At 34.6% G+C, this 25,711-nt stretch overlaps 1 protein-coding gene across 6 annotated transcripts in view; it reads left to right on the top strand.

The window, feature by feature from the left end:
• VPS54 (VPS54 subunit of GARP complex) overlaps positions 1-25,711 on the top strand; it is a 135,713-nt gene that overhangs the window by 46,972 nt on the left and 63,030 nt on the right. For 3 of the 6 annotated variants that reach the window (XM_027131811.1, XM_027131810.1, XM_027131814.1), the window contains 2 exons: positions 18,783-18,938; positions 20,293-20,534. In XM_027131811.1, the coding sequence (XP_026987612.1) occupies positions 18,803-18,938; positions 20,293-20,534 (378 nt within the window). In that variant the 5' untranslated portion in view covers positions 18,783-18,802. Of the gene's footprint in view, positions 1-14,297; positions 14,472-18,782; positions 18,939-20,292; positions 20,535-25,711 lie in introns of those variants that run through there. The other 3 variants (XM_027131813.1, XM_027131815.1, XM_027131816.1) reach the window with 3 other exon arrangements.

The following is a 25,711-nucleotide window of genomic DNA, read 5'->3' as shown; positions in this document are numbered from 1 at the left end:
GCTGGGAATAATTCCTTCTGTCTTCATTTACTATTCATGCCTTTCTTCATATTTTAAGGGTTGTATATGAATATTGTGGTAATTCATCATATTTTATGATGTTTTTCTCATGAGGAGTGAATAAAGTAAAATTTTGAAATCATAATTGTTATGTCAAGAAAGTTTGTGCCCTTGTTTGTTTTGTTTTGTTTTTATTTTGTTTTGTTTTTCAATTTGGCTAAGTAAAATCCTAAACTATAGCAGTGTCAGTTGGGATGGAGAGCAAGGGATGGATTTGTGATGAATTTTAAAGGTAGAATCCATAGGACAGTTCAAGTTGGTATAGACTTTGAAGAATGTGGAGAGGTCAGGGAGTTAAGTTGGCTCTAGTGTTTCTAGCTTGGTAAACTACATAGATGGTGTTGTTAACTGAGCTAGAGAAGGAATAACGTTTTTGGCAGGTAGGAGAGGGTGGATAAAGATGGTAGATAATGAATTTAAGTTTTGGATATATTGAATTTTAGGTATCTCTGAGACTTGTAGGTGAAGATGCCCAGTAGGCAGTTACAAATTTGGGTATGGAATACTGAAAAGAGTATATCTTGAATCTATCCAGTTTTCTCCATCTCCTCTACCATTATCTGAGTTCAGGCTACTGTCATCTCTCACCTACAAGTTTCCTGTTTGGTCTCTTCTAGTATTAGTCTTCTCCAATCTGTTTTCAGTACTATAATCAGTGATTTTTCTTAAGGACAAATTTGATTATATCATTCCTCAGCTTAAATTATTTCTGTGACTTTCCTCATGATGAAACCCACATTCCTTATTCCTTTAACAGATTTATAAATTCATTTAAGTTCTTTTCCCAACTTATCTCTCTAGCCTAATGACTCTCCACAACTCCCTGTTCCCCTAAAATAGACAGATTGAATTACTTGTGGTTTCTGGCAATAAGCTCTCTCTTCCCTCCAAGCCTTTGCACTACTGTTCACTATTCCTGAAGGGTTCTCCTTATCACACCCTTTCTCCCCTTCATCTATCTGACTCAATTCTACTTATGTTCAGTTCTTAGTAAGCCTTCATTTGTGCATTATTATTATTATTGAAAAATTTTAAACCCACAGAAAAGTCAAAAGAATAGTAGAACGAACACACACACACCATACACACACACACACACACACACACACACACACACACACACACACACACACACACACCACACACCCCTTTGCCAAACCTGAAAACAGGATGTAGGTATTATGATGCTTCATTCCTAATACTTAAGCATGCATCTCCCAGTTACAGGGACATTCTCTCACGTAACCACAATACCATTATGATACCTAAGAATGTCAACAATTACTCAATAACATTATTCAACATATAGTCCATACTTAAATTTTCCCATTTGTCCCAAAATTATAGCTTTTTTTCTCCCTTTAATGCAAGATTCAGTCAAGATTCATACATTGCATTTGGCTTGTATGTCTCTTTAGTCTCTCCCAATCTGGACCAGTCCCACTGTCTCCCTTTCTTCTTGGATTTATCTTTTGAAAAGTAGAGGCATTTGTCCTCAGGTATCTTCCATATTTTGAATTAGTCTGTTTCTTTATGATTCGATTCTGGTAGAATATTTCTGGCAAGAATACCACAAAGATGATATATATACCCACCACTTTATCACATCAGGAGACACATAATGTCAGGCTGTCCCCTGTTGGTGATTCCAGCTTGATCACTTGGTAAAGGTGAGAACTGACAGATCTCTACTATTTAATACATAATTGATAGCGTGATACTTCATTGCCATGTAAATATCCTGTTCCTAACAATCTTTTAAACTAACGGTTTTAGCATCCATTAATGATCCTTGTTTGAATCAGTCATTGCATTGGAGGGTTACAAAGGGTGATTTTTCTAATTCTTTCATTCCATCTACATTTATTACCTTCATTGATTTTTGAGAGCAGTGAGGTCAGGTTAGATGAAGACTGAATATAAGCAATTGAATTTAGAAATCAGGTCATTCCTCACCTTTTCCAGAGCCAAGTGAGTGGTGAAGATGGAAGATGGATAACTAAGGAGGTAGACCAGAGAGAAAATAGAGGTTTGCCAGTGAAGGGGAGGCAAGAAGAAGTAGCTTGAATAGATAGAGTTGAAGGAAAGAACTCTAATTTAGTACTTGAACATTTTTTTTGATGGATTGATGAGATTGACAATAGGAGAGTCAGGAGAGTCAGGGAATAATTAATAGGACAAGGTCTCAGATGAAGTGCAGAAAGATGAGATCAAGAACAGCAGGTTGGGGGATTAACTCTGGAAAAGAGTAGACACCTATACTGTACCTCAGAAAGTTAGGAGTTGTGTATAGGTGAGAATTAGGTACGTTTGGATATGGATGGAAGAAGTCATATCTGAGGACTTTTTTTTATTGCTATGTGGTAGACATTTACTTTTTGAGCGTGAGATTGATGGAGGTAAGCTAGGGGACATGAGAGTAATGAAAATTTGTTATGAATACTGTGGGGATTGGGAAAGAGAAGTGCTTGAGGATAAATAAGTGAAAGGACTGCTAAGCAGAGCCTCATCTGAGATTGGAACTCATAAATGTATAATCTGCTTGTTTTACATAAATTTTCTCTGGCAGTGTTCTGCAGCCAGGAACAAAGCAAAGACAGATTGTATTGAAGATGGATGAGGGAAGGGAGAATTGAACATCCAAGGGAGACTGTTGAAGTAATTGACCATGAGATCCAAGCTAAGTGGAGAAGCTTGTGAGGCAGAACTGGGCTAAGAGACCCAAACAGTGGGGAGAGGAGGTATAGAGGTAATCAAGCAGTAATTAATTAAAATGCTAATTTATTGTTGGTTTGGGGTTATAGTACTAATAAACTTTATAGTTATTTACTTTATACCTCAAACTAACATTTAATATTTTCATTCTTGAACCACTTACTGACTCACTGCAGGTGAGTTTCTAGCTATTTTGCTTTATTTTCTCTAAAAACAATTTCTTGAATGCATCATCTTTATTATTACTTAACATTTATAGAGTACATACTTGTTTAGATTATTTGAAGACTGTTCTCTTCAAGGATCTAGATACAAAATGTATTTTATTTACAAAGATAGACTTAACACTAGATTGTTTTTACTAGGAAAAACAATCTAGTGTTCTTAGGAAAACATTAATATATAATTTTCTCTTAGCAACTATTTTCAAGGTAGGGTCGATTACACAGATTTTCTTTTAAATTTACTCTTTTTGTAGAAATGTTAATAAGTATCTACTGGTTTGCATATTTAAGACATTTGTACTCTCCAATAACTTTGAGCGATTTTAGGATTTATTTGTTAATCTTTGTTCAAGACACCAAGAACAGAATACCAGTGTTCTCATCTGATTTACTTTGACAAAAATTTCACTAGTAATACAGTAATATCAATGCCCTAATGGAGTATAATAAAGCATCCAAGTTATATTTTGATTTCATTCAATTTTTTACATGCTAGAGACAGATTTTTTTCACAATACAGTTTTATCATTCAGTTCCAGGCCTGTGAACCCTTCATTAATTTCAACGGTTGCTATAGTATGTTATTTTAGTGTATTAAGTCTCTGATGAGTGCTGGGGAAAAAAGACATTGTTTTTAATTTTAATAACATCTAGATTTAAAAAATATATTTATGTTGTTTTTTGAGGATATTTGTGATTTTATTCCTGATAAGAATGTCACACGTGAAATAGTACTTATAGCCATTTAAAAATACGTAAATTTAATATTACAAATATTTATACTTTTTATCCTTCTGGCCAAATTTCTCTCTTACTGTTCCTTCTTGTCACTAAATCAAAGTAAATAAGGAACTTCAGGAAACACCTGTATTCAGAGTTTCCTACAAGGCCCAGGGTCTCATACATGTCAAATGGGAATGTAAGGAAAAAGCAAATTAGATTAGCACAACTTTGTTCTTATTTTCTGTTCCTTTAGCTTCAACTTGATTTCCCCCAATTTAGAAATACTGATATATGCAAGAAAAAAAACACCACACTGTAATGTCCAACCGAAGATCGATGTGATGGAAGTTAGTAGAGATTATTTTTTAATCATAGTAATTTAAAATATCTCAAATATGTCATATTTTAAGAAGCACTTTCTTGACATAAATCACAGCAAGATCTTTTTTGATCCACCTCCTAGAGTAATGGAAATAAAAACAAAAATAAACAAATGGGACCTAATGAAACTTCAAAGCTTTTGCACAGCAAAGGAAACCATAAACAAGATCAAAAGACAACCCTCAGAATGGGAGAAAATATTTGCAAATGAAGCAACTGACAAAGGATTAATCTCCAAAATATATAAACAGCTCATGCAGCTCAATATTAAAAAAACAAACAACCCAATCCAAAAATGGGCATAAGACCTAAATAGACATTTCTCCAAAGAAGACATACAGATGGCCAAGAAGCACATGAAAAGCTGCTCAACATCACTAATTATTAGAGAAATGCAAATCAAAACTACAATGAGGTATCACCTCACACCAGTTAGAATGGGCATCATCAGAAAATCTACAAACAACAAATGCTGGAGAGGGTGTGGAGAAAAGGGAACCCTCTTGCACTGTTGGTGGGAAGGTAAATTGATACAGTCACTATGGAGAACAGTGTGGCGGTTCCTTAAAAAGCTAAAAATAGAATTACCATATGACTCAGCAATCCCACTACTGGCCATATACCCAGAGAAAACCATAATTCAAAAAGACACATGAACCCCAATGTTCATTGCAGCACTATTTATAATAGCCAGGTCATGGAAGAAACCTAAATGCCCATTGACAGATGAATGGATAAAGAAGATGTGGTCCATATATAGAATGGAATATTACTCAGCCATAAAAAGGAATGAAATTGGGTCATCTGTTGAGACTGGATGGATCTAGAGACTGTCATACAGAGTGAAGTAAGTCAGAAAGCGAAAAACAAATATCGTATATTAACGCATATATGTGGAACCTAGAAAAATGGTACAGATGAACTGGTTTGCAGGACAGAAATTGAGACACAGATGTAGAGAACAAACGTATGGACACCAAGCGGGGAAAGTGGCAGCGGGTGGTGGTGGTGATGTGATAAATTGGGAGGTTGGGATTGACATGTATACACTGATGTGTATAAAATTGATGACTAATAAGAACCTGCTGTATATATATAAAAAAAAAAATCAAGTCATCCAATGATGGAATGACCCAGTTGATTGTATGACTGACTTGACCAATAACAGAGTGATGTGAGTAACAAAGAGATCTGTAAGTCATTTTATTTATAGGAAATTTTTAAATTCTAAGAGCTATTCTGAAGACTCATCATGAAGTTATCTTGCTTACTTGGTGAATTTTAGATCAATTTTTCACAAATCACAAACATGTATAGTGTTAGTACACATCCTGAGGACTTTAAAAAGATCTTTCTTATGTGATTATTTAGGTGATTTTTCCCTTTACTTATTGAATGTATGTGCATCTGTATGTGAGCATGCACATGTGTTGGGAAATATAAGTTAAAAAAAAAAAAAAGCACTTGCCACAACATTTTTGGAATTTTAAGAGCCAATTTCTGGTAAATGGTATAGTTAAGCTTCTTTCATACAGCTAAGACACAAATAATAAACTTCTCTACTATATAAGATTTATCATCTGACAGAATCTAGTTTAATCGTAATTTTTAAAGTACTTAAAATGTTAAAAAATTGTATATCATATACATTATTGCTCACAGTTATCTTAATACTGAAGCTAAAATTTAAACCTAAAGATTTGGGCTTTCAAGAAATACTAACAAATTAATGCTATCATATAAATAAGTATTTGTCTTCTCATCTTGATAGCCCATAGTAGCGTATTTGTCCCTCATTGCAGCTCAGGAATTATCCTTTTGTTAACAAAAGTAGTAAATTATACTGATGAAAAGTGTCTTTTTCCTTGAGTAATAATTTTCTAGCAGTCCCAGTCTTATAAAATTATTTGAGCCTAAAACTGCCCTAAAAAATAGTCTTTAAAAAATGATCACAATCAGATGTTAATTATTGCTATCATTTATTTTTAATACAAGATGGACATAGAGGACTTCCCTGGCAGTTCAGTGGTTAAAACTTCATCTTTCAACACAGGGGGTGCAGGTTCGATCCCTGGTTGGGGAGCTAAGATCCCACATGCCTCACGGCCAAAAAACCAAAACAGAAGCGATATTGTAACAAATTCAATAAAGACTTTAAAAGAAATGGTCCACATCAAAAAAACCTTAAAAAAAAAACCCCAACAAGATGGACTTGTTCTTCTAAATAATTGTTATTGGATCAGTAATTGATCTGATAAGGAGAAAAAGAAGACAGAAAAGTAGAGCACTGGGTGCCTGAAATGGATGGGAGGCAGTAGTGAAAAACATAGGTTTTTGGGGTTTTTTTCTCTCTCCGGAGAGGCAGTGTGGTTTGGTGACAGTGACATGGAATTTTGAATCAGAAGATCTGAATGCAAGTCGCATCTTCACAACTAAGTAGCTAAATGGTTTGAAGCCAAGTTACTCTTGAACCTGTTTCTCTATCCACATAATAGGGATCAATGATTCATTCATTCACAGATTCACTCAGAAATGTTTTTCTTGCTAGGTTGTTAGGAAGACCAACAAAATAATCTGAATGAAAGCAAGCAATTATGAACCGTGTAGTGTTTAGTCAAATATTAGTAATGATGTAATTCATCTTATTGTCTTTCTGTTGCTTCCCTCTCCTCTGCCATCCTTCCTTATTTCATAGATAACGTATTTTCATTGCACTCTTAATCTTAGGACTTAAGAGAATTTTCAGAACTAGTGGTAGGAGTGAGGCAATCCAGGTTCACCCAAGTCCCAGCTGATCTGCCTGCCCATCATGGATAAGGGCATTAGGCAGAAGAGTAGGATGGAAGGCAACTTTTCTGGATCAGCTTGTTCATTTTCTTACTGCTGCCTGACAAAGTCCTGTTTTTCTCAAGGTGGGGCATAGCCCAATGTGCCTCATAGTCTCTGGGTATGATTATTCTTTATCTTTTTTTCTGCTTCCTCCTCTCCACCCCATCCCATTCCCATGAGTATCTAACTCTTCTTTCTCTCTCATCTCCTTTCTCCACCACTTTTTCTTGTTTCTTTTAATCTCACCCTTCAGTTGATTTCTTGCTGTTTGCCTATAAATGTGCTCCAGCCTCCCATGGCCTAAATAATTCTTGCTCAACTCTAATCGCTTTTTTTTCATCACCAAAAATATGTTGATATTGTTGCTTTTGTTACTTCATCACTTACTTAACCTCTTGTGGTATGGCGTCTGTCCCAAACACTGTCCTAAGACTGTTCTAATCCAGTATCCTTTCTGAAGTTAATAACCTTCTTGACCTCTCTATCTGCAGCATGTTGACACTACTTTTCACACTTTCTTCCTGGACACTTCTCCCTTGGCTTCTGTAGGATGGTTTTTCTGATTGCTTTCTTCCTTACCTCTTACATGTATTGGCCCCACCCCTTGCTCTGAGCTCTCATTGGCCCTCTTTTTCTGCACTTTCTTCCTTTGTAATATTACTTTCCTGCGACTAGAATTATTTACACTATTATTTCTGTAATGTAATTGAACTAGGAACGGTGATGCAAAGTTCAGGGAGGCAGAATTCTGTTTACTACAAGACATAATTTTTTTCCTAAAACAATTATAGTTGTTTTGTAGTAATAATCTGCTTTTGAAGTAGTCAGTTCTCTATTACTGTATGTTTTCAAGTGGAGGTAGAAAGACCCCTTGTAGAAAGGATTCATATATTCGGTAGAAAGTTGAGCCAGATGATCTCTGAAAGTCCCATCCAACTCAGAGATTGTAATATTTATATCATCCACTCTACTCCCATGGATTGAATTTTGACCTTTATTCAAATGTCTTCCAAAGCATTATTTCTAGCTTCTCTGCCTCATCATCCCTCTTCTCTCTCACAGTTTTTATCAAAAATTGCTTCTGTTTTAGGCTACTGTTTATTCTAGCTTCATCATCATTTTCCACTACTCTTTTTTCTTTCCTTTTACTGGCATGGCTTTGAGGACCACTGTTTTTTGCTTTGACTACTTTTCTGACAGTAAATTATATCTGCCCATATTGGTTTGCTTCCCCCCGCCCAACCCAAACTAGGGGCACTCAAGCAAGGGACACAAATAGAGGAGGCTTAGAAGCCTAAAGTTTAAATTTATTTTAAAACTTTGTATGGCACAGTCCAAATGTTAAGGCTTAAGATGTTTATAATGGTAAATAGTAGTAGTTGCAATTATTTATTGAATGTCTACTATGTGCCAAGTACATAGATTATGTAAATTGTATTTCATTTAAATGTTACAGCATTCCTATGAGGAAGACACTGTTGCTGTCCCATTTTATAAACGAGGAAACTGAGAGGAATGTAAGAAAGTTGTCAGAGGTCACACAACTATTAAATGACAGAGATCTAACTCACTTTATGGCTAGTTTTCTTAACCAATATATTATACTGTGTTACAGGAAAGGTAGAAATCTAGAATCAAATATTAGAAAGTTAGGTAATGTTATACAAACAAGGTAGCGTATTCTCGACTTAGGTTTTTAGATTGTTTTGAATACACGTGAACTTATATGAGATATGGTTAGTGGCTTGTGTGTGCTTACCTCCTTTTCCATGAGAGTCATTCATTTATTCATTCATTCATCCAACATTCATCTGTGCTGGGTGTGGTATAGGAAGATGAATGAAACAAATATAATTTTATGATGTAGAGAGAGAGACAGGAAATAAGCAGGTAAATAAATAGTTATAATTTGAGAAAGTACTATAAAGTACACAAACCATAATGCTACTAGTAGAGAATAACAGGGATATGTGTGTTGGATGGGGGATAGAGTAAGGGGAGGATGTGCTTAGATACTGTGGTCAGGAAAAGCCTATTATATAACCACCGTTAACATTTTGTCATATACTTTTTTATACATTATATATAGCTATATAAAGTTTTTATACCAAAATGAGATTGTACTATATATTCTGTTTTGTAATCTCATAATTGAGTCTCTTGAAACAATAGCCATTGTGTGTTAATTTCCTTACCTAGTTCACTCTAACCTCTGCATTCTGCTTCTACCCCCTGTATTGGACTTGATATCGCTTCCCAATGTGATGTGGTCACTTCCTAATTTCCAAATCTAAAGGAGGTTTTTGCCTTAGTGTTTTATTTGCCAATTCTGAGCTGATTTTTCTTCCCTGGTTTTTCTCCCACCTTCTTGGATGTTCCTTCTTGTCTTTATCACAAGCTGTTCTTTATATCTTTCTTTCACTTCTTTCTTCAGAAATGTTGGAGTCCTCCTAGGTTCTATACTTGGCCCTCCTCACTAATACTCTCCTAGAGTGATCTATTCAACACTCGTGTCTTAAGTCTATAATGACTCACTACAGTCTTGTGGATTAAGTCTAAACTCCTTTGTAAGATTCCACCCAGCTTAAGGAATATTCATTTTTTATCTAAAGAAAAAAGAAATGAACCTGTACTAATATTTATTATGAGGATTGATACTAGCATCTTCAATCCGTCTGTATGTTTATCAGATAGTCAAGTTACAGGTAAGTGAGTAAGCTCAAGGGATTAAGAGTGGTATCCTTCACTTAGTTCATCCTTGTCATGTAATAGCCTTACATGAATAGTTAATTGGGTTTACAAATTATGCTATCTAGTTTTAACTAAACCAACTCTTATAAAATGTTTAATTAACCTAAAATGATTCCTGAAGAGAAGTCACATCTTGGATGAATACTAACAATGGAACCACAAATAAACAAAGCACAGAGTTGGATTCTCCTATTCTTAGTACAAGCTCTTCCATACATAAAAGTACTCAAAATAGCCGTCAAACTTAAGACTATGTTATGTATGTTTTGTGTTTTTTTAATAAGAAAAAGCATTCCAAATTTGCTGATCTTTTCAGAAATGGCATGTGACTGTCAGTAATATTTAACCAAACAGATAGTGAAACACACAGACACAAAACACAGACAGACGCACACATTAAATCTGTTTCCACAGGGTGTTTTTGTTTGTTTTTATTTTTAAATAATGAATAAGAAAATGTATAATAGTAGTTGATCTTCTAGAAACACTCAAGCTATGGTAAATCTGTTTTGAAAACAGATGTTTGGAAATATTCCATCATTATGTTATTTTGTTAAATGATGAACTCGTTAAAAACCCAGACTGGAGTTTTCTACCCTGTTTTAAAAATCTCAAAATAGAGAGTTTAGGAAGTGTGATCAGTGATTTCTTCCATTTGGTTCTACATATATTCGTGAGTATCTTTTTAAATTTTCTATAATAGGCATTAAAAGCCAGATATAAAAATAAATTGAACTTAGAGCCAAACCTTTGAATCACCATTTCATAAAGTTTAAATCAAGATTTTTAATAATAATGAGGTATAGTGCAATCACATTGCTATTGATTAAAAATAGAGTAAAAAGTACTTTTTGCCATTAATTAATAAACTAGATTATTTTTAAAAGTGTTTTCTCTCTATCTTTAAAAAAGTTCCATTTAGCACAATTTTATATAACCTGCATTAATACAGTTGTACCCTATATAATTTGTAAACGGTGATTGCTTAAAATTTTTTTAACTGTTGGGATACAGGATCAAAAAAGTTTGTAAATTGCTGATATAGATCGTTAAGTATTCCAACTTCAAAGGAAAGCTAGTTTTCTGAGGGTTATAGTCATTAGAAAGATTCATAGTGGAGGTAGGTATAAGGCTGAAACTGAACTTTTGTAATAGCATCGTTCCTGATTAATAAAGTGTCATAGTTAATCTTATGTATCAACTTGGCTAGACTAAGGGATGCCCACTATTGATGGTAAAACATTATTTCTAAGTGTGTCTTTGAGGGTGTTTCTGGATGAAATTAGCATTTAATTCAGTAGACTGAGTAAAGAGATCTGCCCTTGCCAGTGTGAGCAGGCATCATCATCATCTAATCCTTTGAAGACCTGAATAAAACAGAAAAAGCAAAGGAAGGGTGAATTTGTTCTCTCCTCTTGAGCTGGGACATTCGAATTATCTGGCCCTCATACATCAGAGCTCTTGGTTCTAGGCCTTTGGACTCCGGGTCTTAATAGCAGCAGCCGCCTGTATTTCAGGCCTTTGGCCTCAGACTGAATTATACCATTGGCTTTCCTGGTTCTCCAGCTTGCAGAAGGCAGATTGTAGAACTTCTTGGCCTCCACAACTGGGTGGTGAGCCAATTCCTTGAATAACTCTCTTATAAATATCCTATTGGGTCTGTTTCTCTGGAGAACCCTGACTAATAAATATAAAGTAATAAGTTTTCATAGGAAAACATTTGGAAAATTCAAAAAAAGCACAAACAAATAAAAATTTCTTATAATTTTGTCATTTGACAGTAACCATTGTTAATATTGTGGTATATGTCCGTGCAATTTTTTTTGGAAATATGTATGCTTATTTTAAATTAGAAAATTGGGATCATACTGGCATACTACTTTGAAAACTGTTTCCACTTAACAATATATGTTAAACATTTTTGTGTTATTAAATATTTTGCAATTGTATTTCAAAAAATTTTTAATTGTGGTAAAAAATATGTATAACATAATGTTTATCATCTTAACCATTTTTAAGTATGCAGTTCAGTAGTGTTAAGTGTATTCACATTGTTGTGCAGCCAATCTCCAGAACTTTTTCATCTTGCAAAACTGAAACACTATAATCCATTAAACAACTCCCTGTTTTCCCTTCCCTGGCCCCTGCCAACCACATTCTACTTTCTGTCTCAGTGAATTTCACTGCTTATGTACCTCATGTAAGTGGAATCATACAGTATTTGTCTTTTTGTGATTGGCTTATTTCACTTAGCATAACGTCGTCAAGGTTCATCCATGCTATAGCAAATGTCAGAATTTCCTTCGTTTTTTAAGGCTGAATATAATACTCCATTGTGCATATATACCACATTTGTTTATCCATTCATCCGTTAGTGAACACTTGGGTTGCTTCTACCTCTTGACTATTATGAATAATGTTACTATTACATGGATGTACAAATGACTCCTCAAGACCCTGCTTTCGGTTCTTTTGGGTATATACACAGAAGTGGAATTGCTGCATCATATGGTAGTTCTAGTTTTACTTTTTTGAGGAATTGCCATGCTGTTTTCTGAAATGGCTGCACCATTTTACTTCCCACCAACAGTGCATAAGGCTTCTAGTACCTCCACATCCTTGTCAACACTTTTTGTTGTTGTTGATGATGTTTGGTTGGTTGGTTTTGTTTTTTTGCATAGTAACCATCCTAGTGGATGTGAAGTCTGCAATCCTATTTTTAATGACAGTGTAATCCATTGGCTATACTATAGTTTATTAAATAACCGATTCCTTCTTATTTAGAAGTTTGTTTCAGCTTTTTCACTCTTAAAAATAATGCTGAGGTTATTTTTGTTCATATTTTAGAGTGTTTGTATATTTGTTTTCTTAATATATGTTATCTAGAAATGAAATTTGAAATGACCTTTGACGGAAGAAGAGGCATTGGATAGGTAGAAGGATGATATGAATATTCTAGGAAGGACACAGCCTTAACAAAGACAAGGAAGCCTTGATAGTGTGATGGATTAGAGGGACAATTAGACCACCGTATCCAGAATAGAGATTATCAATGGGTAATAGGAAATCAGGCTAGAAAGGAAGGTAAACATCAGATTGTAGAAATCCTTGAGTACCAGCTTGTAAAACTTGGCACTTGTTTGGAAAGTAATGAATAACTTTCCAAATGAAAGCAAAGGTTTTTGAGCTGAAGTATGACAGAATGAAAACATTCTAGAAGATTAATCCTAAAGCAATGTGCAGAATGGTCTAGACTGAAAGCAGAGACCAGTTAGAGGACCACAGTGTGATAGAAGGCCGATAGAGGGCAGGCAAGTTTAGGTTGTATAAAGTAGGGTATATTATAAAGTAGGGTATCACTTCTGAAGAATAGAAGGGAAGTAAAATGATTAGTTAGTATATCTCTGTTAACCACTTTGGTAGAGGGGGGAAAAAAGACTTTTGCTATTACTTTACCTGTAATAGGCAATTTCATAGATAGTTCAGAGTTGGCTGTAAATGATTTTGTACTATCATTGTTCTCTGTAAGCAGCTAATATTATAGTGTAGAAGCAAGGGAAGAGATTTTTACACAGTATCTGGGTAATGCCTGTGGTAAATGGTTGTCCATCTCAGCTGCCTTCTCATTCAGCTTCTAAGGAATTCGTTTCTATATATGGTATTATTCTTCTGCAGCATTAAAACTTGATTGAAATTTATTGATTTTCTTTCCTCCATATTTGAAGTTGTACAAGAATGCCATCTTCAGGCAGATTAACAGTTACAAATTTAATGTTTTTCCTTCTCTCTGATATTTTGCATTATTTATCTATTTAATGTTTGAAAAATATAGTTTCTTTCCCCCAACTTTTTATTGTGAAGACTACAAAACATACAGAAAAGTGAAAGAATAGAACATGTTAGTCATATGTACTTGACTTAGATAAACCATTTTTAACATTTTGCCATATTTGTTTATCTGTGTGTATTTTTTGCTGAATCATTTGAAAGTAAGTTGTAGGTGGCATCATGTTTCATTCCTGAATACTTTATTGTTCATGTCCTGAGTATAAGGACATTTTCCCATAATCTCAATACCATCAATCCACTTAAGAAAATTAATAATAATTCCAAAATCTCATATAACATCCAATCCATATTCAGAATTTCCCAATTGTTCCAAGAGTGTATTAGAGGCATTTTTTTTTTCTTTTTTAACCAGCATCCTGTCAAGGCTTGTATATTGCCTTTAGTTGTTGTCTCTTTATTTATTTTAATATAGAATAGTTCCCCAGCTTTTAAAAATGACATTCATCTAAGTGTCCAGGCCAGTTTTCTTGTAGAGTGTCTCATATTCTCAGTTTATTTGTTTCCCCATGTTGTGGTTTAAATCTCACTATCCTACTCCCCTCTGTTTTCTTAGACTGGAAGGTAGGTCTAGAGCAAAGGTACTTAACTCAGTTCACATACTCTGTAGGGTCTGTGAATAGAATACAGGGAGTCGGAACTTTGGATGGGGAAAAAATTACATCTTTATTTTAATTCAGTGGTTCTCAACTGAGGTGATTTTTGTCCTCTCTCCTCTCTTCCCCCGCATAGGGATGTTTGGCTTTGCCTGAAGACATTTTTGGTTATCACAACTGGGTGCGAGGCTGCTATTGGCATCAAGTGGATAGAGGCTAAGGATGCATCTAAGGATCCTACAATGTACAAGGAAAGAATTATCTAGATCAGAATGTCAATGTCAGTGGTGCCATGATTGAGCAGCCATACCTTAACTGAATTTTAGCATTTCCTTTAATTGTGAATGTAAGAAACCTTTCACAGGGGTATTAGCACTACCTGTAACTTTGTCACCAAGAGAAATTTCAGATGTTTTCATATCATATTAAATTTATCTCAAAATATTTATGCTCATTTATTGCTTAGAAATTAGGATAAATTTGCATAATCAAGCAAAAATACTACTGTATTAAAATTTAAGAAGATAGTTTGACAGCTATATTTCAGTATAATTGTCCATTGTAATCTTATGTATTTTATGCATTATAAACATTATTCTGGCAAGGGTTCTGTAGACTTTACCAGACTGCCAAAGGAATCCACAGGACAAAAGGCTTAACCCTTGGTCTAGAGGCTTGATTAGATTGGGTTAAACATTTTTGGTGAGAATGCTTCATAGGCGATGATGTTTATTTCATATTATTATTTCATGAATCACATAATATCAAGTTGTCTTATTATTCTGAATGATGCCAAATTTGATGACTTAGTTAATTAAGGTGGTGACAGCCAGATCTTTCCATTTTAGAGATACATTTTCCCCTTTGCCTTGCAAAGTAGTCTGTGAGGTAATACTTTAGCACTAGGTGAATTTTCTGTTTCTGAACAGCCTTTCACCTAATAGCTTTAGCATATATTGATGATTTTTGCCTAAATTGATTTTTACATTGGGGGTTACAAAATGGTGATTTTCTATTTCAGTCATTCACATTTACTGGCATTCTTCTATAAATAAGAGATTTCCTTTCCCCTCTCCCACTCCACACCCTTTTCCTCATCCCCCTCCCCCCAAGTAACACTATAGATTCATTATTTTGTATTTGTTCAATATGTTACACTCGGGGTTTTTTTTTGAGCGCTCAACTTGTCCTAAATGTGGTCAGTGGGAGCCCTTTAACTTGGTCCTTGTTCCTTTTGATAGATCCTACTGGTCTTAGAGCATTTCCTTGCTTTCTGACACAAGTGTTCTCATGATCAAATTGTTCTTTCTGTGCTTCAGGTTTGGAGTCAACTATTTCTTTAAAGAGCCATTGTTTCTTTGTGGGGAATGGTATTTAGAAACCAGGGTCTGAGCACTTGGTGTGGTCATTGCTTCTGGAGTGACAGTGCTTCTAGACCTTTTAAATAGAAGCTCTTAACTGAACTTTTAGCATAAAAAGATATTTTGAGCTACAAGAAAGAAAAATCAAATGTTTCTGATTTACACATCCTTGCAGTTTTTTTCTTTTGGAACGAATGAGTCTGTTTATTCCTTTCTTTATCAGCCCAGACCCATGCTCCTGTCTACTCACTCAAGGATTATTGGTAGTTGTCTAACTAATGTTTCTCTCTTCTCTGTTCTATATACTACCCATTTCATTCATCTATAGAATATAATATATTTTCTGTGTGCCAGGAACTGTGTTAGGCATATAGAATACACAGGAAAATGGAAACATCAAGAAGTTCACAGTCTAATAGGAAAGACCTGTATGAAAACCAAAATTTCAGTATGATTGGTACAAAAATAGAAATAAACAGCGACTAAGTGTAAGAAACCAAAGAAGACTTCAAGAGAAAATATTTGAGTATGGTAATGATATAATTATGAGAAGGTTACCATGTGAAGAAGGGTGGATCTATTTATAGATTCTCATTATTGGCGACCACTGGTCAAATGCCCAATTTGTATCTAGATGGTAGTTACAAGTGGAAGTGTTAAAAATCGAGGGTTGCCTACGTTTAGTGCTGAGAGCTTTCCTTTTTCCTGTATTCTGTTTTTTTTTTTGTTTTTTTTTTCTGGATAGACAAACTATTCTTCACTTACACTAAAACTTTCTTATGAAAGATTATTTCTTTGTTGAAATTGTTTGGTTTAGAGGCCATGTAGATTTGCTTATTTGTTTATACATCCATGCTTTGTGAATAAATCTCCCATGTTTTATTACCAATGATTGCACTTACCAAGTATCTGTGTCATACATGTTATGTGGTTATTAATACAAAGTTTGGTTCTTACTGTGGGGAGATCATCTTAAACACAGGATGGTGAGAGGATCTGAGAGTCAGATGGATAGAAATTGGGGCTCACCCATGTAGGCAGTACCCTAATTGTACATAATCCCTTTATAGCTAGAGATTGTCCCTCTTTTCATAAGAATTAGGAGGGGTGTGGAAAAAAAACAGAAAACTTGTGCATGTTTCCCAATTCAGAATCTTTAAGGAGTAAATAAGCCATTTTTATTTCCCCACCCAGATATAGAAGTAACTTATAGGAGTCTAGAAATGTTTTTCCACAAGTCCTCATCTCCTCAAGTATTTCTAGGTTCCTAAGATGTCAATTAGGCTTTCTTTTTGCTGTTAAAACAACATGATGGTAAATAGAATACATTGAAATTGTAGTGTGCTATTGTCGGAATCAATATTTAATTTATCTGACATCAAGCAATGGGTGTTCGACATAAACACATTTTCCATATATTTGTAGCCTACTTCTTTAAGTGTCAAAATGTGTTTATTTTAGCCATTTTATTTGATGAAATTAACAAAAAAGTTAAACAGACTTAATGTCACATGTAGAATTGTCTTTACCAAGCACTGAATGTACAGGCTTCTGTGTTATCAGTGTTTCCTATCCTTAGGAAACATTCTTGAATGTTTCTTCTTCTTAAATATGCAAATGCTTTTATACAGAAACAACTGTACACTTAATATATATGGATATAAATGCAATGGGCCAGTGATGGCTTTCAAACCAATACTCTGATTAATTTTCCCGGATATTTTCATCATAGTACTCTTTTCCCCCAAACCTCTACTGGCTCCTGTAGTTTGACCATACTGTCTTTGTGTGTGTGTGTGTGTGTAAATATGATTTATTTGTCAGTACTTTTGTCAGCATTTTTGTCAGCAAACATTTCACTCCAGCCAAGTCAGTTTCCGCATAGTCTTATGATTATTCTATGTCCCTTAACCTTTGTTCATGCTGTTTTTTGCTTTTTCCGGAACTTTGAGGAAGTTATTTATCTTTGTTCTTTTCTTAGCAGCTTGTTTCTTATGGTCTCAGTGAATGGTGTAATTGGATGTGTTTCCTTTGTGTTAGAAGGACTGAGACAGGTATACAAGAAGTCTGGGAAATGTAATTTTTGGCTTTCCATCAAACTATAGAGGAGCTAGAGGGGATGACTTTTTTTGTCACGAGTCCTAGCCTTATATCTCTCCTTTTATTTCTTACTCTTACTTTTTTATTCACCAGGTTTCCTAAATTGGCTTTTTAAAAAACTTGTTAAAGCACATGTATCTTTGTAAACCACCTAATCCTTTTGGGCCTTGTCATACTTATCGCTAGTATCAGGGAACTTAGACTAGGTGATCTCTAAGTTCCTTTTCAACTATAAGCTTCTGTTTATGTTCATTTATTTATTCCTTCATTAAAAAGTATTTATTGAATGTCTGCTGTTTGGTTGATATGATCAGCAATATGAGTTTCTACCCTCTGATAGTAAAATAATACATGTTCTTCATTATCCAGGTTATGTACTGCTTCATTTGTAAAGTGTTAGCTGACATTGTAGCCTTTATTATGTTGTCTTGGCCCCACAAATTCTCTTCTTACTTGTTAAAAAGTGTAGACATAGATTAACTTGTGTTTTGTTTAGGGTTTTGATTTTTTTGATTACCTAATGTAATTGCAAGTACTTTGAAGAATGATACTTCCTTTATAAACATTTAATATAGTGACAGTCACATAGTAATTGTAAACATAATGATAACTAGTGTTCATTTATGAACACTAACTTTGAGGCAGGCATTGTTTTAAATGCTTTACATATATCCATTCCTTTAATTCTTACAAAATGTTTATGAGATGGGATCTTTTTTCATCTCCATTTTTACACATGAAGTAAAACACACAAAGATTAAGTAAATTTCCTCAAGGTTATATTGCTAGTAAGTGAAGCTGGGGTATGAACCCAGACAGTCAGATTTCAAAAACCCATGCACTTAACCCACTTTGCTATAATGTATAATTATTATATACTTGCTGAATGAATGGAATTTTTAATATATATTGGTTACAGTTTTGGTATCTGTTTTCACTTTGGATAAAAGACTAAATAAGGATATTTCACTTTGAGGAGAATACTTTTTAAACAAGGACAAATAACTTTCTTAGCAAACTAAATATAGTGAATGACTCCCACAATTGATAGTGAGTATTCAAATTATGTACTTACACCTTGAGGGATTTTAAATGTGTCTGTTTTTGAAAGAAAATTTTTGTGACATGTATAGTACTTACAGATGAGTTTTGATTTGTATTAAGTATCTTGATGATTATTTGTTGCTCATTTTCAGTTGAGTGGTGATTTTATGCAATGGCTTCAAGCCACAGTTCTTCACCAGTGCCTCAAGGAAGCAGCAGTGATGTTTTCTTTAAAAAAGAGGTAGACCCGACAAAACACATTCGACCTGTGCAGTCACTGCCAGATGTGTGTCCCAAGGAACCCACAGGTAATACCTTTTTTTCCGTTTTTTGAGGAATTTTATTGAGGATTTGTTTTATCTTTAAATGAAGTCAGATATCATATACTTAACTCAAAAGAGTAAATTTTACGATATGAAAACTAAAGACATAATTTGGAAATAAGTTGATTAAGAAATTGAAATATAGTTCTTTTCATACATTTCCATAAACGAAGTCACTTATATAAACTGAAAGAAAAGTTTTGAAAATGAGGGTACAGATTGAAAGCTCTTCAGTTAAACATAGTACAGTCAGTCCTCATTACTTGCCGATTCTATATTTGCAAATTTGCTTAATTCCTAAAATTTAGTTGTAACGCCTAAATCAATACTTGTGGCACATTTGTGGTCATTTGTAGACAAGCACAGAGGAGTGAAAAATTTGAATCGCCTGATATGCACGTTCCCACCTGAGGTTGAACTAAGCAACACTTTGCCTTCTTTCAGCTTTCATGCTGTAAACACATGTCCCTTTTGTGGTCTATTTAGTGCCACATTTTTTTGTATTTTTGTTGATGATTTTGCTGTTCAAAATGGTTTCCAAATGTTGTACTGAAGTGCTTTCTAGTGTTTCTAAGCACAGGAAGGCTATATTGTGTCTTATGAGGAAAATACGTATGTTGCATAAGCTTCATTCAGGTGTGAGTTATAGTGGTGTTAGCCGTGAGTTCAATGTTAATGAATCAACAATATATATTAAATAAGATATCTTTAAACAGAAACACACACAAAACAAGATTATATATTGATTGGATGATGAAAGTTGCAAAGATTTGCAGGAACGTAACCCTGTATTTCCCATAGGAGCAAAGGTTCAGTATTTGCTTATTAAATGTTCCAGTGACTTTATAGAACAAAACTGTGAATAACGAGAACCGACTGTATATTTTTCTCTCCTCTATGGTTAATGTCACAGCAGCATTTTGGTTATCTAATTATAAGCTGAAAAAAAGGATATTGGAACCAGGTGTGTCTGCCATAAAACAATAGAAAAAAGGCCTACCTGTGGAAAAAACCTGGAGTATTAAAGGATAGAAGACATACAGTAGAAGGTAGAAGAGTTTTGATGTTGAAAAAAAGATAAATTGTACATTAAGGAAAGAAATTAATGAAAGACTTTCTTCCCCCACCCTTCAACTACAACCCTCAAATTCTGCATATCCTTTATCTTGTACATGTTTTTCCTCCCCTTGGCAGTTGATGCTGACAGCTGAAGGTTAAAGCATTTGCTATAGAAGGGAGAGTTTAGTTGCTTTGTATAATCTAAGCATTTTTATTTTTCTAGAATGTGCTTTCAAACATAAAACTTACTTTACAGAGTTCTCTTGTTTACTTTTTGCAGGTGATTCAAATAGTTTATGTGTTGCCCCATCTCTAGTTACAGATCAACATAGATGGACTATATATCATTCCAAAGTAAATCTCCCAGCAGCATTAAATGATCCTAGATTAGCAAAAAGAGAATCTGACTTCTTCACAAAAACATGGGGATTGGACTTTGTGGACACTGAAGTCATACCTTCATTCTACCTCCCACAGATCAACAAGGAACATTTTACAGTATATCAACAGGAAATCTCTCAGGTAATATCTGATCTTGATATTAGTTATAGTCAGGTTAAAAGTAAAAGAAATATTTCTAGTTTGATTTATTATAGATTTCTGACCAATAATCTTTGATGAGCCTATGGTATTCTTTTCTTTTCATATACATTCTATTGTCCTGGGTTGTATTTAATTCTTTGCTTAGATATATGTAAATATATTTCTCTTACAGTAGTGATTTTTCAGAATTATACATTCCTAATAGTTCTAAGAATCAATGTGAAACACACCAATAAGAAACAAACAACCCAATTAAAAATTGGGCACAGGACTTGCATAGACATTTCTCTGAAGGAGATATACAAATGACCAATAAGCACATGAAAAGATGGTCAACGTTACTAATGTTTCATTTTTTATTTTGTAATTACAAAAAAAGTTAGTTAATGTACAATAGTATGTTAGTTTCAGGTGTACTATATAATGATTTGACATTTGCATATGTTATGAAATGATCACCACAGTAAGTCAAGTAACTGTCTGTCCCCATACAAAATTATTACAATATTATTGACAATATTCCTTATGCTGTGTATTACATACCCATGACTTATTTATATTATAACTGGAGGCTTGTGCCTCTTAATCCCCTTCACCTATTTTGTCAACCCCCCAACTCCCCTCCTCTCTGACAACCATTTGTTTATTCTCTGTGAGTCTGTTTTCCTTTTGCTTTGTTTGTTTTGTTTTACAGATTCCACATGTTAAGTTGGAGCATACAGTATTTGTCTTTGTCGGACTTATTTCACTTATCATAATACCTTCGAGATCCATCGATGTTGCAGATAGCAAGATTTCATTTTTTTTTAATGGCTGAGTCATATTCCATTGTGTATATATACCACATCTTATTTAGCCATTAATCTATTGATAGACACTTAGGTTGCTTCCTTATCTTGGCTGTTGTAAATAATGCTGCAGTGAATATTGGTGTGCATATATCTTTTAGAATTAGTGTTTTTGTTTTCTTCAGGTAAATACCTAGAAGTGGAATTGCTGGATTCTGTGGCAGTTCTATTTTTACTTTTTTGAGGAACCTCCATACTGTTTCCATAGTGGCTGTACCAATTTATCTCAGCAGCAGTTCACCAGGGTTCCCTTTTGTCCACATTCTGACCAAGACTTTTAATTTGCTATTTGTTGTCTTTTTAGTAGCAGCCATTCTGACAGGTGTGAGGTGGTATCTCAACTGTGATTTTAATTTGCATTTCCCTGATAATTAGTGATCATCTTTTCATGTGTCTGTTGACCATCTGTATGTCTTCTTTGGAAAAATGTCTATTCATGTCCTCTGCCCATTTTTGAATTGAGTTGTTTGTTTTTTTGATGTTGAGTTGTATGAGTTCTTTGTGTATTTTGGATATTAACCATTTATTGGTTATATTATTTGCAAATATCTTCTCCTATTTAGAAGGCTGCCTTTTGGTTTTATTGATAGTTTCTTTGCTGTGAAAAAGCTTTCTAGTTTGATGTAATCCCATTGGTTTATTTTTGCTTTTGTTCCCTTGCCTGAGGAGACAGATCCAAAAAAAAAAAAAAAATTTGCTAAGATCCATGTCAAAGAGGTTACTGCCTATATTTCTTCTAGGAGTTTTATGGCCTCAGGTCTTACATTTAAGTCTCTAATCCATTTTGAGTTTATTTTTGTATATGGTATGAGAAAATAGTCCAGTTAGATTCTTTTGCATGTAGTTGTCCATTTTTCCCAGCACCACTTATTGAAGGGGCTCTTTTCCCTATTGTATATTTTTGCCTCCTTTGTCATAGATTATTTGACCATGTAAGCATGGGTTTATTTCTGGGCTCTCTATTCTGTTTCATTGATCTATGTGTCTGTTTTTGTGCCAGTACCATTTCTGTTTTGATTACTATAGTTTTATAGTATAGTTTGAAATCAGGGAGCATGATACTTCCAGCTTTGGTTTTCTTTCTCAAGATTGTTTTGGCTATTTGGGGTCTTTTGTGTTTCCATACAAATTTTAGAATTATTTGCTCTAGTTCTGTGAAAAATGCCATTGGTATTTTGATAGGGATGGCACTGAATCTGTAGATCACCTTGGGTAGTATGGTCACTTTAACTATTAATTCTCCCAATCCATGAGTACAGTATATCTTTCCATTTGTTTGTGTCATCTTCAGTTTCTTTCATCAGTACCTTATAGTTTCCCAAGTACAAGGCTTTTACCTCCTTGGTTAGCTTTATTTCTAGGTATTTTATTCTTTTTGATGCAGTTGTAAATGGGATTGTTTTCTTCATTTCTCTTTCTGATGGTTCATTGTTAGTGTACAGAAACACAATAGACTCTGTTTATTAATTTTGTATCCTGTAATTTTACTGAATCATTTACTAGTTCTGATAGTTTCTTGGTAGCTTCTTTAGGATTTTCTATATATAGTATCATGTATTCTGCCAATAGTGACAGTTTTACTTTTTCTTTTCCAGTTTGGATTTCTTTTATTTCTATTTCTTGTCTGATTGCTGTGGCTAGGACTTCCAGTATTATGTGGAATAAAAGTGGCGAGAATGGACATCCTTGTCTTGTTCCTGATCTTAAGGAAATGCTTTCAGCTTTTCACTGTTGAGTATGATGTTGGCTGTAGATTTGTCATATATGGCTTTATTATGTTGAGGTATTTTCCCATTATATCAACTTTGTTGATAGTTTTTCTCATAAATGTATGTTGAATTTTGTCAAAGCTTTTTCTGCATCTATTGAGATGATCATATGATTTTTATTCTTCAATTTGTTATTGTGGTCTATCATATTGATTGATTTGCAGATATTGATCCATCCTTGCACCCTTGGGTTAAATCCCACTTGATCATATTTTATGATCCTTTTAATGTATTATTGAATTCGGTTTGTTAATATTTTGTTGAGGATTCATGCATCTATGTTCATCAGGAGTACTGGCCTGTAATTTTCTTTTTTGTCGTGTCTTTGATTTTGATATCAAGGTAATGCTGGCTTTGCAGAATGAGTCTGGAAGCATCCCTTTTGGAGTAGTTTGAGAAGGATAGGTGTTAACTCTTCTTTAGATGTTTGACACAATTCACCTGTGAATCCATCTGGTCCTAGACTTTTGTATGTTGGGAGTTTTTTTTTTTTTAATTACTGATTTGATTTCATAACTGGTAATCAGTCTTTTCATATTTTCTGTTTCCTCCTGTTTCCGTTTTGAGAGATTGTATGTTTCTAGGAATTTATCCATTTCTTCTGGGTTGTCCACTTTATTGGTGTATAATTGTTTGTAGTAATCTTTTATCCTTTGTATCTGTGGTGTCAGTTGTAACTTCTCTTTCATTTCCGATTTTATTTATTTGGGTCCTCTTTTTCTTGATGAGTCTGGCTACAGCTTTATCAATTTTATTTATCTTTTGAAATAACCAGCTCTTAGTTTCATTGATCTTTTCAGTTGTTTTTTAAGTCTCTGTTTTATTTATTTCCGCTCTGATCTTTATTATTTCTTGCCTTCTACTAAGTTTGGGTTTTGCTTTTTCTTCTTTTTCTAGTTACTTTAGGTGGAAGTTTAGCTTATTTATTTGAGATTTTTCTGTTTACTGAGGTAGGCTTGTATTGCTATAAACTTCCCTCTTAGAATTGTTTTTACTGCATCTCACAGATCTTGGATTGTTATGTTTATGTTTTTATTTGTTTCTAGGTATTTCTTAAATTTCTTCTTTCATTTCTTCAGTGACCCATTGGTTGTCTAGTAGCATGTTGTTTGGACTCCACCTGTTTGTGTTTTTGAATTTTTTCTTCTTGGAGTTGATTTCTAGTCACATAGTCTTGTGGTTGGAAAAGATGCTTGACATGATTTCAATCTTCTTAAATTTATTGAGACTTTTTAATAAATTCATTTAATTATTTTTGGCTGCATTGGGTCTTTGTTGCTGCGTGTGGGCTTTGTCTAGTTGTGACGAGTGGAGGCTCTTCTTTGTTGCGGTGCAGTGGCTTCTCCTGCTGCCGAGCACGGGTTCTAGGCACACGGGCTTCAGTAGTTGTGGCACATGAGCTCAGTACTTGTGGCTTGTGGGCTCTAGAGTGCAGGCTCAGTAGTTGTGGAACACGGGCTTAATTGCTCCATGGCATGTGGGAATCTTCCTGAGCCAGGGCTTGAACCCGTGTCCCCTGCATTGGCAGGCTGATTCTTAACCACTGCGCCACCAGGGTAGTCCATTTTGAGACTTATTTTGTGGCCTAGCATATGATCTGTCCTGGAGAATGTTCCGTGTGCATTTAAAAGAATGCGTATTTTGCTGCTTTTGGATGAAATGTTTTTACATATCTGTTAGTTCCATCTGGTCTAATGTGACATTTAAGACCATTGATTGTCTATCTGAATGACCTATCCAACCATGTAAGTGGGGTGTTAAAGTCCCCTACTTTCATTGTATAACCAGTTTTTCTCATTAATATTTGCTTTACGTATTTAGGTGCTCCTATGTTGGGTGCATATGTATTTACAACTGTTATATCTTCTTCTTGGACTGATCCCTTGATCATTATGTAATGTCCTTCGTTGTCTCTTGTTACAGTCTTTGTGTTAAAGTCACTTTGTCTGATATAAGCATTGCTACCCAGCTTTTTTTTTCTTTTCTTTCCTTTTTTTTTTTGGTTTCCATTTGCATGGAAAACCTTTTTCCATCCCTCACTTTCAGTCTGTGTGTGGCTAGGTCTGAAGTGAGTCTCTTGTAGGCAACATATATATGGGTTTTGTTTTTATATTCATTCAGCCATTCTATGTCTTTGGATTGGAGGATTTAGTCCATTTACTTTTAAAGTAATTATTGATAGGTATGTCCTTATTGCCATATTGTTAATCATTTTCTGGTTTTTTGTTTTGTTTTGTTTTTTGGGTTTTTTTGTGGTACGTGGGCCTCTCACCGCTGTGGCCTCTCCTGTTGCGGAGCACAGGCTCCGGATGCGCAGGCTCAGCGGCCATGGCTCACGGGCCCAGCCGCTCCGCGGCATGTGGGATCCTCCCAGACCAGGGCATGAACCCGTGTCCCCAGCATCGGCAGGCGGACTCTCAACCACTGCGCCACCAGGGAAGCCCCTTGTTTTTTTTGTAGGTTTTTTTTTTCCTCCTCTTCTTTTGCTCTCTTCCCTTTTGATTTGATGACTATCTTTAGTGTTATGTTTGTTTGAGTT

Source organism: Aethalodelphis obliquidens, unplaced genomic scaffold (genome assembly GCF_003676395.1).
Source record: "Aethalodelphis obliquidens isolate GAN/ISIS:26980383/991018 unplaced genomic scaffold, ASM367639v1 scaffold40, whole genome shotgun sequence".
Classification (NCBI taxonomy): Eukaryota; Metazoa; Chordata; class Mammalia; order Artiodactyla; family Delphinidae; genus Aethalodelphis; species Aethalodelphis obliquidens.
Note: the sequence above shows the minus strand (reverse complement) of the source record. Positions and strands in the feature narration are given on the sequence as shown.